Source organism: Pelodiscus sinensis, chromosome 7, assembly GCF_052426305.1.
Source record: "Pelodiscus sinensis isolate ZL-2025 chromosome 7, ASM5242630v1, whole genome shotgun sequence".
Taxonomy (NCBI): domain Eukaryota; kingdom Metazoa; phylum Chordata; order Testudines; family Trionychidae; genus Pelodiscus; species Pelodiscus sinensis.
The window spans coordinates 72,193,506-72,205,731 of record NC_143058.1 but is presented as its reverse complement, the minus strand read 5'-3'; the positions used below and the strand labels follow the sequence as shown (position 1 = coordinate 72,205,731).

Genomic DNA, 12,226 nt, shown 5'->3' with positions numbered 1-12,226 from the left:
GAAATAACTGTCTAGTTCACAGCAAGATACTAATAGCAGCAATACTGAGATTCAGTTAGAAAAAATTATCACCAACCCACTGTATAATTTTCCCAAAGAAATGAGGCTCTAGCACACTCCTTTGGGCATTCTAATGTGATTGTTTGGCCACCATGTTGCTTGCTTGTTTTGAATATCTACACAAACTCAAACGTGGCAAGCTGGGACATACGTGCAGCACGCTGCACACTAATAGTCCACGTGGAGCTACTGATGTGCACTAATTTTCCCTAGTGTGCATTAGTGTAATACATTTGTAAATACCCCGGCTTGCTGCACCATAAGAATTTGTGTAAACATGCCCTTAACATGGGAACCATGCTGCTCCAGTAAAGGCTATAAATACACATTCCTGATATTGAACATTTATAATGGATGAGCTAATTAAATAACATTTCTGTGACACTGTAAACTGTTACTCAATTTTAACAGCCATATACGACTAATTACCTTTCCTATTACATATATTTATCTATACCCCATAAGTATTATAGTCATAGGAAACAATATATAAATGTGTCAATTCGAGAGAAATTCCACGTAAGCAAGTCAAATACATGGATATTTTTGACTTGCCTGGTTAGAAATTAGGGTTGTGAATGTTTAACCGGTTAACTGGTAAGCCTCATCCTTAATGGTGAGGGGGTGCCCGCTGATCCAGAACAGCCTTTGTCCACAGTGGGCCCCCTATAGGCAGGGGCTGTTCTGGTCTCTGTCTGAAGTGGGCCCGGGTGCCCTGCCTGTAGAGGCGGGTTGGGGGAGGGTGTAGCTCCAGCTATGCTGGAGCTATACCTTCCCCCAGCCTGCCTTCCCTTTAATAGGTTAGCTGGTTAACCAATTAAACAGGATTCTTGGAAGGGAAGACAGTATCACATAGTCCTCTCCTCACCCCTCACATAGAGCCCTCTCCCCACCATGAAGCTCGGCACTGATACAGCCAGTACTGATAAAAATAAATGAGAAATCTAGAGGAGACAATGGCAATGATACTGATGAAGCCGTCTCTGATAAAACAATACTGCAGCATTGATGAAGGGGACTGCAATGAGCTGGTCCTTATGTCACTACCAACATATGGGTACCAGAGTCTTTTGGGTGCCATGGGAAATCACATTCATACGCAGGCACTTGCAACCCTGAGAGTGAAGGGATTTGGACAAATGGGAACCCAAACGGGGCACTGCAGAAGCTTATAGGTTTCCCTATGAACGTACTATACTTTTCAAGAGACAGCAAAGTACAAATGGCTGTCTAGACATCTGCCTGTAAATGGTTTGCTTTCTTTTTTGCAATAGAAAAAAAAATTATAATGTTGGGTTATTTGAAGTCACAGATTTCATAGATGCAGAATAGGGAAATATAAAATGATAATCTTACCATATCTACCAATGCAACATAAAGGAACATGCCAGCGGTGACCGCAAAGATCCATAAAGTGATGTTATTGGCATATTGTCCAACAGCTGTGCCTATTAGCATCCCTACGTAAGCCATCATAGCAGACAGGACGTTGTACACAATGGCTTGCTTTACTGTCATACCAGCTTTAAGCAGCACAGCAAAATCACCTGAAATTGAGACAGAATAATGAAAGTTTTTAATTGTCATAATCCCATAAGAGACAATAGATGCATTGCCCTCAGTTGTATTACTTAACTTATTTAAGTATCAGAGGAGTAGCCGTGTTAGTCTGAATCTGCAAGAACAATGAGAAGTCCTGTGGCACCTTATAGACTAACAGATTTATTAGAGCACAAGCTTTTATGGGCAAAGACCTGCTTCATCAGACGCATAGAGTGGAAATTCCAGAGGCAGGTATAAATATACAGGCATAAGAAAAGAGTTCCAATCAAGAGTAAGGCTAGAAATAACGAGGTCAATTCAGTCAGAGAGGATGAGGCCCACTTCTAGCAGCTGATGTGGAGGTGTGAACACCAAGAGAGGAGAAACTGCTTTTGTAGTTGGCTAGCCAATCAGTCTGGCTGTGTTTAGACTGGCTAGTTTTTCCAGAAAATAAGCTGCTTTCCCAGAAAAACTTGCCAGCTGTCTACACTGGCCACATGAACTTCCGCAAAAGCACTGACGATCTCATGTAAGATTGTCAGTGTTCTTGCGGAAATACTATGCTGCTCTCATTTGGGCAAAAGTCCTTTTGCGCAAAAGGGCCAGTGTAGACAGCTCAGATTTGTTTTCCGCAAAAAAGCCCCGATGGTGAAAATGGCGATCAAGGCTTTTTTGCAGAAAAGCGCGTCTAGATTGGCACGGACGCTTTTCAGCAAAAAGTGCTTTTGCGGAAAAGTGTCCGTGCCAATCTAGACGCTCTTTTCGGAAAATACTTTTAACGGAAAACTTTTCCTTTAAAAGCATTTCCGGAAAATCATGCCAGTCTAGACACAGCCTCCTTGTTTAATCCTAAAGTGATCATATCAAATTTGCAGATGCATTGCAGCTCTGCAGTTTCTCTTTGAAGTCTGTTCTTGAAGTTTTTTTGTTGTAGGATGGCTACTTTTAAATCTGCAACTGTGTCTCCTTTTTATTAATTTTTTTCTCAACAACTTTGGTCTCCCCCTTTTTTTCCCCTCAACAGAATTTTTTCCCAAAAAGCAGTTTTGGGGGGGGGGTGGGGAGAAAGCAGTGTTCGGTATTTTTGGTTAAACCATCTGGAAACCCTAGTCCTGAGCACTGTGAGCAGTGAAAAATAGGCTATTTCGAGCTTGCCTACGTAAAAAGCCAGACCTTGTTAGAAATCCTGTAAATATGGATCACATAAAAATGAATCTGGACAGGCTAGGGTAATACATTAAGCTAACTAGGGTTTGGCCTAGTGCTTGTCAGGGGTGTTGCAGTAGTCTTATTTAATAATGCCTACGGCTGATGTAAAGGAAGAGGCAATATTTTGTTCAGGCATGGAGGAGGACATAGTTAAACACATTTATTTTCTGTTTCATGTTTGCTTTTGTAAGGTTACTTTCCTACTTCAGGATGCTGAAGACATGATGATTGTACAAATTCTCATCTACTCAGCACACTAGTCATGCTGACTTGTATATCTTTTTATTTCAAGGAAATAAAATAATTTTAATCATAAAAAAAATCAGAGAATCATAGAATACTAGGACTGGGCGGGACCTCGAGAGGTCGAGTCCAGTCCCCTGCCCTCACAGCAGGACTAAATACTGTCTAGACCATCCCTGATAGACATTTATCCAACCTACTCTTAAATATCTCCAGAGATGGAGATTCCACAACCTCCCTGGGCAATTTATTCCAGTGTTTAACCACCTGGCAGTTAGGAACTTTTTCCTAATGTCCAACCTAAACCTCCCTTGCTGCAGTTTAAGCCCATTGCTTCTTGTTCTATCCTCAGAGGCCAAGATGAACAAGTTTTCTCCCTCCTCCTTATGACACCCTTTTAGATACCTGAAAACTGCTCTCATGTCCCCCCTCAATCTTCTCTTTCCTAAACTAAACAAACCCAATTCTTTCAGCCTTCCTTCATAGGTCATGTTCTCTAGACCTTTAATCATTCTTATTGCTCTTCTCTGGACCCTCTCCAATTTCTCCACATCTTTCATGAAATGCGGTGCCCAGAACTGGACACAATATTCCAACTGAAGCCAAACCAGCGCAGAGTAGAGAAGAAGAATAAATTATCATGTCTTGCTCACAACACACCTATTAATGCATCCCAGAATCATATTTGCTTTTTTTGCAACAGCATCACACTGCTGACTCATCTTCAGCTTGTGGTCCACTATAACCCCTAGATCCCTTTCTCCCTTCCTAGACAGTCGCTTCCCAGTCTGTATGTGTGAAACGGATTGTTTCTTCCTAAGTGGAGCACTTTGCATTTGTCTTTATTAAACTTCATCCTGTTTACCTCAGACCATTTCTCCAATTTGTCCAGAAATTGGACAAGTTAATAACAAACTGGTAGGATGTTATCTGAATAAAGTGAATGTTTTGTTCCCAACACATGAAGATGGGAAACTACACAATGTATACCTTTCCTTGATGTAAAAGAAGATTTAATATTCCACAACAGTAAAGTCTGTACAGGGAGGCTAGCAGAGAGAGCACTGTACTTGGACTCAGGAGATGTAGGTTTTCTTCCCACATTATCTGCTGGATGACCTAAGGCAAGTCACTTTCCCTTACTGTGTTTCAGTTTCACCACATGTAAAACGGAGGAAAAACTGACCTCTTGTGTAAAGCTGAGAGATCTGCTGATGAAAAGCACAGCTGAAAAGCACTATAACGCAGCTTGATATTATGATTCTTCATTTAGTTCAAACAATCTTTGGTTTTAGAAAAATATGGGACTGATAGAATCATTTTCTAGTCCATCTGGTGGAAGATTTTACACTATGATGTGTGTGCAGTTTTGGATACAATTAATCTATTAACTAAGTGATTAATCTACCAACTACAGGTTGAGCCTCCCTTGTCCGGCACCCCAGGGACCTGAGTGGTCCTGAACCATGGAGTTTGCCAGACAAGGGGAGGTCAAGGCTCCCTAGCGGGCAGTGAGCTCTGCTCCCAATTGGGACTGTGCTCCCTAATGCTGTCTCCAACCCCGCACTGTGCCAGCCCTGATCGGGACTGCATCCCTCATCACGCCACCCTGGACAGGGGCTGGCCCCACTGCCTCCAACTCTGGCCGGGTCATACCCCTACGGTGCTGGCCCAAGCTGTGCACCCAGCTGCCGGCCCCCGTGACTCCAGCCCTGGCTTGGGCCGAGCTCTCCACCACCAGCTGTGACCGGGGCTGTGCTCCCCTCCCCACCATGCCAACCCCAGACTGAGGCTGCTCCCTACCTCGCCAATCTCAGCAGAGCCGTGCTCCTGGCTGATGGCCCCACTGCCTCCAGCCCTAACTGGGGATGCGCTCCTTGCCGTCAGCCCTGGCAAAGGCTGTGCCTCCCACCACACCAGCTCTGCTGGGGATGCGCTCCCCACCACCAGCCCAGCCCAGGCTGTGCTTCTGAACTTGGCCAGCCAGGGCAATCTGCAGCTCTGCTTTTTAAATGTACCTAGAAACTCAGCTGTATCTACTCGTGCTAGGTTCCCGACTCTGTGGCTCTGCTTTTTAAATATATTAAGAGCCTGGCAGATCTTACTACATTTAAAAAGCAGAGTTGCAGCTTCTGGAACTGCTCAGTCCTGGCTCGTGCTGTTTCCCCTGCTGCACCTCTGCCCCCCACGGAGATGTTGCTGTGGGAACCGGATTTTAACTTGGCTTCCGCACTGGAAAAGCAATGAGTTCAACAGTCACTCAACTACCCAATAAACCTAGCCTTACCGGGTAGCTGACTAGTCACTTACATCCCTAGGTCAGAGCTGGGTTCATAGGGAGAGCCAGTATGGCAGTGGGGGAAGCATACAAGATGTCTGTGAGTCTGTGCTGAGTCTCTGCTAAGTTAACCAAGATTTCCAGCTGTTTGAAAGCCCTGATGTACAAGAAAGCAAAATGTTCTCATATATTCTGTCTTCTATGAATTGTACAGACCCTGATAATTCACACACTCCCCACCACAACAGCAGTTCAGCCAAAACAGCAGTTCAGCAGCAAGATGGCTGCAACCTAGTAAGTCATGTTCATAAGATTTTCCTTTGTGCCTATGTACGTTTTTCTCTGCTCTCACCCTATGCAATGCGATGCAACACAATCTTCTGTTTGCAGCACCCCATATTAAACAGGTTTGATGGTATACTGATGAGGCTAGACTTCTACTAGCATACACACTAATATTCTGATTAGACATACTAAATAATGGCATAGTATGATGTTCAGTATCTGAGGTTTTTTTCTGGTCTGAATGGTCACCCTAATGGTTTTCATATTGCATGCTCTTTATCCTCATTATTATTAGAGCCACTCTTGGCTATCTTTTCATACAGTATATTTTCATTCGAAGTAAGAGACCAAAATCATCAACATCTGAAGTTTACAGAATTAATTACCTAATTCATGGGGAAGCTCATGACAAAACACTGCTACAGATGTACTAATTCCTCCTGTCAATCCAGCACTAAAAGCTGCTCCTGGAAAAATAAGATGCAAATAATGGCATTTTAATTGTACTCTGCATGTTAAACAAGAATCAGTAGACAGATAATATACAAATTCCCTTTGCACAGATTCTAATATTTTTCATCATACACGTGGCTATTATTTTTGTAATGTTTATCCAGTGTGAAAGAACAGTTTTAGAAAAAGGTATGCACTTGAGAGCAAACTGGACAGAGGCAAAAGGTTTACATTCTCATGAAACAGATTGCACCAGGTTTACATTTTAAAGAATGTGAAAGGCATACAGGGATGATTAGAGTGTTTGAAAGGACAACCCAGTTATCCATTCTTCCTCTACACTCTGGAAATTCATATGGATATTTAATCTACAACTTCCTGCTTTTGCTTCATTATTTTTCCCTGGGTACCAACCAATAATAATATTAATTTAGGCTATATGGGTACACTGCAAACACTACAGCTGCAGTTACTGTGCTGCAGCCATGCCAGTATAGGGCATACACCTGTTACAGCAACAGAAAGGTTTTTTTCGATCACAATAGTAAATCCACTCCCTTGAGAGATGGCAGCAGGAAGAATTCTTCCAATCTAATTACACCTACAGTGACCGTTAGCTCAACCTAAATTACATTGCCTAGAGCACAAAATTTTTCAAAGACTTTGACCACGTTGTTAGATCAACCTAAGTTTTAGGGACAGACCGAGCCTTATTGTGGGAGGAGACTGAGGATAAGAAAGGACATCTCCAGATTTTGACCCCTACACTTTGATATTGGCAGTAACAAAAGACAGGACTATGCAGCACTTTAAAGACTAACAAGATGATTTATTAGGTGATGAGCTTTCGTGGGCCAGACCCACTTCCTCAGATCGAACTGTGGAAGAAAATTGGCATGACCATATATGTAACAGAGGCTACATGTCACCTATTAATGCCTCTCTCCTTACTCTTTAAAACAAAGCAAAACAAAAGACACGACCCTTCAGCAGCAAACATCTAGCTGAAGATCCTGTGCTTGGAAGCAGAGGAATTACGTTTAGTCTACTCGTATATTTTCCTTGAAGGTTGTAATCAGGACAGATGAGACAAGTCTGGTTGTGTTGATGGCTTTGAAGAGATGGAGTGTTTGAAGTCTAAGGGCTTAATTCCTCTTTGTTAAAAAAGGATATGGAACTGAGTTATGAGACTTAATATAAATCACTTGCCAGGCAAACTCCTGAGCAAGCATACAGAAATGGAAAACAGAGGCATTTTGAAGAGAGCATATTTCCTTCTGTTTAGGTCTGGGTCTATACCAGGTAGCAAATACAATTGTTGTGACCTGGTCTGAAGTGCACATATTTCTTTCTAATGAAATACAAGATTTCTGATTCATGGAGTGCAAGCTGATGACTATACTGGGCTAGAAGACGTACAGTCTGGTAGAGCAAATTTCAACACAGCGCAGCATCAGAGGGAAAAAAAAATCAGACAACCACATCTGGTATTTGTGGTCAGATAAGCCACAAAGGAAATAAGTGATTAGAAATCTAAGCAGCTGACTGGCAATTTGGAACCAATGGTGGGGGTGGGAGGAGTAGTGGTACAAGCTAGAAGTCATGCAACTCAGCCAGAAATATTGAATAGTGAGAAAACCATCAAGGAATGTAGCTCTGGGGTACAGAAAAGAAAGTTACAGGAGACGTACCTGATGAATGCCCTTGCAGTATGAAGCAAGTAGCTATCTCTAAGGCTATTTAGCCATTTTTAGAAGACAAACACTTGTCATGAGCAACTCCAAGAAGAACGTACAGAGAATTTAGCAAGAGACATAAGGACAAAAATGAATGGTGTGTTATCTCCAAGAAGTGAAAATATAAAATGTGACCACAAAATGAATGAGATTATAAAGTTGTCCAGAAAATCTCCATTGACTTGGCACCACATAGAACTACCCAGATTAGTGGCTTTCAACCTTTCCAGATTATGGTATCCTCTTCAGAAGTCTGATTTGTCTCAGTCTCTCCAAGTATCACCTCAATTAAAAACTACTTGCTTACAAAATTGGACATAAAAATACACAAGTTCCACTATACACGATTACTGAAAAACTGCTGACTTTCTCATTTTTAGTATATAATTATAAATTAAATCAATTAGAATATAAATATTGTATTTACGTGACAAAATATAGTAGATAGAGCAATATAAAACAAGTCATTCATTGTCTATATGAAATTTTAGTTTGCATTGACTTTGCCAGAGCATCTTATGTAGCTTGTTGTAAACCTAGGCAAATAGTTTAGATGAGTTGAAGTACCCCCATAAGACCTCTGCATACCCCTAGGGGATACACACAACTAACTGGTTAAGAATCACTGCTCCAGATTAAAGAAGAATTCAGGGATCTTGGCAGTAAGCTGAAGAGGAAAGTCCAAGAGGACAACTTTAGCTAAAAGACAATCCTGCCATGGAGTAAGGACAAAAATGAGAAATAAAAAGCTCTGTATAACTAATGGAAAAGGGGAGGAAAAAAGATAGCAATCAATAAAAATTAGAAGTTAAGAAGTGCAAAAAATATACAAGGGATGCTAAGAATGTCAGGGAAAAGTCCTTAGCTGGCAGCGCTAAAGACAATAAGGAATTGTTAAAATATATTAAGAACAAGAGAAAGTCTAGCAATAGTACCAATGGAAATGGTACATTTGTAAATAATGAAGCAAGATGGACAAAAGCACGTAATAAATATTTCTGCTCTGTATTTGGAAAGAAGCAGAATGATATACTTGTATCATAGGAAGATGATTAAGTACTTTCCAGTCCATTAATAAATGGAGGACAATCTCAGACAAAATATAGAAACAAAGATAAGGGATTCCTCTAAGAAAGAATTAAAGGACAGGAATATAATTAATGCCAGTAAATAAGATTTTATGGAAAATAGGTCTTGTTTAATAAACAATTTAATTCTTGGATGAGATTAGTTTGTTATAGGTAACTGGGTAGAAGTCATATACTTTGATTTTTGTAGAATATTTCAATTAGTAACACACAACATTCTGATTAACAAACAGAACTATACAATGCTGATAGAACACATATTAAAGGATTGAAGAACTCTCCAAATGAAAGATCTCCAAAAGAGTTTTCAATGAGGAATTACTTGAACAGGGGCGTTTCTGCTGAGGTTTTGCCAGAATGAGGACTATGCACAAGTATTCTATACACTGCTGATAAAGTTCTTGGCTACCCTCGATTGGTAGAATGATAAATGATGACTATGTGTGAATGGGGAAACTGTGAACAGGATATGGTTTGTAACTCTGTGTATGGCAGTAGTAAGACTGATGCTGGAATACCGCACATAGTTTTGGTGTCCACATCTTCTCAAAATGGATGATGAAAAATGGGAAAGAAAGAATCACACAAATGATTTGACATTTGGAAAAAAATGCCCCAGAGTGAGACACTTACAATAGCAGTCTGTTTAGTTTATCATTTAGAAGATTTTGAGGTGACTTTATTAGTGTATTAATATTATCACAGGGCGAAAACAAGCAGATACTGAAGAACTCTCTAACCTAACAAAGAAAGGCATAACAAGAACCAATGTCCAGAAGCTGAAGTGAGATAAATTCAAATTATAAATCAGTGTCAGATTTTTAAAATAAGAGAATGATTAAACACTGAACAAACTAATAAATGAAGTGGTAAATATTCCATCTTTGTCTTCAATTCAAGATTGGCTAAATGTGTTTTCTAGAAAGGAAGCCTAACAAGTTAATGGGCTCAATATAGGAGTAACAGGTGTAATTTAATGGTCTATGATATATAGGTTGCCAGTTTATACAATCTAATGGCCTTTTCTGTCTTTGAACTCTAACACTTGATTAACCTTTCATCACTCAAGCAAGCACAATGAAGAGACCAACGAAGGATATGTTTTATTGTGGTCTAATTGCAAGATATGTTTTTCAACGTTTAACTGCCAGCCTCAGCTGCAGCATTTTTGAAGTGATTATGTGAGAACCATGAGTATTTTGGCTCACTTCTCATCTAGTGGGCAAATATGTTCCCCAACCCACTCCAGCCCAGTCAGAATCTATTGCACTACACTGCCACCTAGTGCTACGAAAGCCAGCCTAGCAATCATCTCTAATAAACTGTACTTCAGGAAGCTTCATGGGGTAGGCAAGTTAGTCTATAAAGAGCTTCCAGGCCATTTGTTGTTTTTTTAAGTTTAAACTGTACAGACTAACAAAACACGTAGATGGTATCATGAGCTTTCGTGGGCACAGCCCACTTCTTCAGTCATCTAAACTCCAGTCGTCTGAAGAAGTGGGCTGTGCCCACAAAAGCTCATGATACCATCTACATGTTTTGTTAGTCTCTAAAGTGCTACCAGACCATTTGCTGTTTTTTAAGTTTAAACTGTACTTCAGTTAGTACTTTTCCTCCTATTCAGAATAATGCACTTTCTAATTCTGAAGACACTGATGTGCTCTGGGAGAATTTGAATGGATGATGATACAGCAAAAGTGCTTATTTCTGTTTCATTTTCTCTCTCTACAGACTTGTTTACACTACAAAATTAAGTCGACCTACAGCCACCACAGCAATCAGCTGTTGGGAGTCCACACTACCGTTCTTCTGCCAGTGATGCATGTTCTCACCAGAAGCATTTGCATCAACTGAAGGGGAGCATTTTAGGGTACTTCCAGCCACAAGGGGCTTACGGCTGGATCCCCACCTTGGGGCTCACAGCCCAACACGTGAGCCTAATGGGGCTCCATTTCACAGGAAGCCTACTAGCAATGAAATTTACATTCTTGTCAGTTTCAGGGATGCTATTATTTCACATTTCCTCTCCAACTCTGTCAGCCTGGCACAAGGCTCACAGCTGGCACCTTCAGCCCCAGGGCTGACAGTGGGAGCCAGAGACAAAATGTGAAACAATAGCAGCTTGAAAATCTCAAGAACATTAGTCTCACTGCTGGTAGGCTCCCTAATGAGAAATGGAGCCCTGCATACAGTTCACAGCTCAGACAGTCGGCCCAAGAATGAGTCTGGGAGGGGATTCCAGCTGTGAGCTCAGGACCCAGCTGACAGCTCAGACCCTCAGCATTTGGCGGGGGGGAGATAAACCCAGCTATCAGCTTCATGCAGGGCTGACAGCCAACAGGTGATGTCAGTAAAAAAGTGTCTATAGGACACTGAGTTGCCCTAACTACATGGACCTAAGTGCTATGCCTCACACAGACAGAGTTGAATCAAAATAGTATGCAACTTACATCATCGGGAGTACCACTGTAGACACTGACAAGAGCCCGAAATGTTTTTTAATTCGGGGTATACATTTAATTTGAGCCCTTATTATAGTGTTTTTAAAAGTCCCCATGCAGCTTGCAGGGATTTCACTTTTATGATTGTGCAGTTTAATTGCCATTTAGCCAATATCCTCATTTTTTTTTATAGTTCCCCTTTCTGAAATCAGTGCAGACAAGGCTTGCACCACAGTTGCTGGCATTTTTAAACACCAACATCCATACACATGCTCTGTGCAAATTTAAATAAAATGCTACTGGAGCCTCATCTGTATTAGTCCTTCTGCTATTACTGTCACTCATCAAGCTACTGTAGGTACAGCCTCACAGAATATGCTCAACACTTACCTATTGCTAAGCCATCACTAAAATTATGGATGCCATCTCCCATAATTACCATCCAAGCTATATTAGCAATGCCAGTATCTTTCAGGTCCTTTCCAGAATGGCAATGACCATGGGAATGATGGGAATGTTTGTGATGCCAGTGATGGTTGTGTTTCATAGCTATTTTATCTTCTCCATGGTTGTCATCGTACTCTGTATCATGAAGATCTTGGTCTTGAACAGAGTGAGAGATATCATTGTGGGAATGGTGCATGTTGTTCTCTTCTTCTACAGACAGAAAGTTTTTAGGAGGGGATTCCAGCTGGCCATCTAGATCAGTTAGTTCAGTTTCATTCAGTCGATCTTCAGATACAACTGAGTCATCCGCTCCTGTATTAAAGCCAGAGAAAGACATGGTATTTTAGTTCTTAAGTAAGCATATCAATGCTTTCAGATAGTCAACTGCTTTGCTACAGTGGAAGAAAACATAAAAACCTATTAAACATTTCACCACTTCCCAAG

The 12,226-nt window shown here is 41.0% G+C and overlaps 1 protein-coding gene across 3 annotated transcripts in view; it reads right to left on the bottom strand.

Moving 5' to 3' along the window:
• Positions 1 to 12,226, bottom strand: part of SLC39A10 (solute carrier family 39 member 10) — a 57,549-nt gene that overhangs the window by 5,857 nt on the left and 39,466 nt on the right. For all 3 annotated transcript variants that reach the window (XM_075934218.2, XM_075934220.2, XM_075934219.2), the window contains 3 exons: positions 11,726 to 12,094; positions 6,004 to 6,084; positions 1,417 to 1,607 (listed from right to left, as the gene is read on the bottom strand). In XM_075934218.2, coding sequence (XP_075790333.2) covers positions 1,417 to 1,607; positions 6,004 to 6,084; positions 11,726 to 12,094 — 641 coding nt within the window. The remainder of the gene's footprint in view (positions 1 to 1,416; positions 1,608 to 6,003; positions 6,085 to 11,725; positions 12,095 to 12,226) is intronic.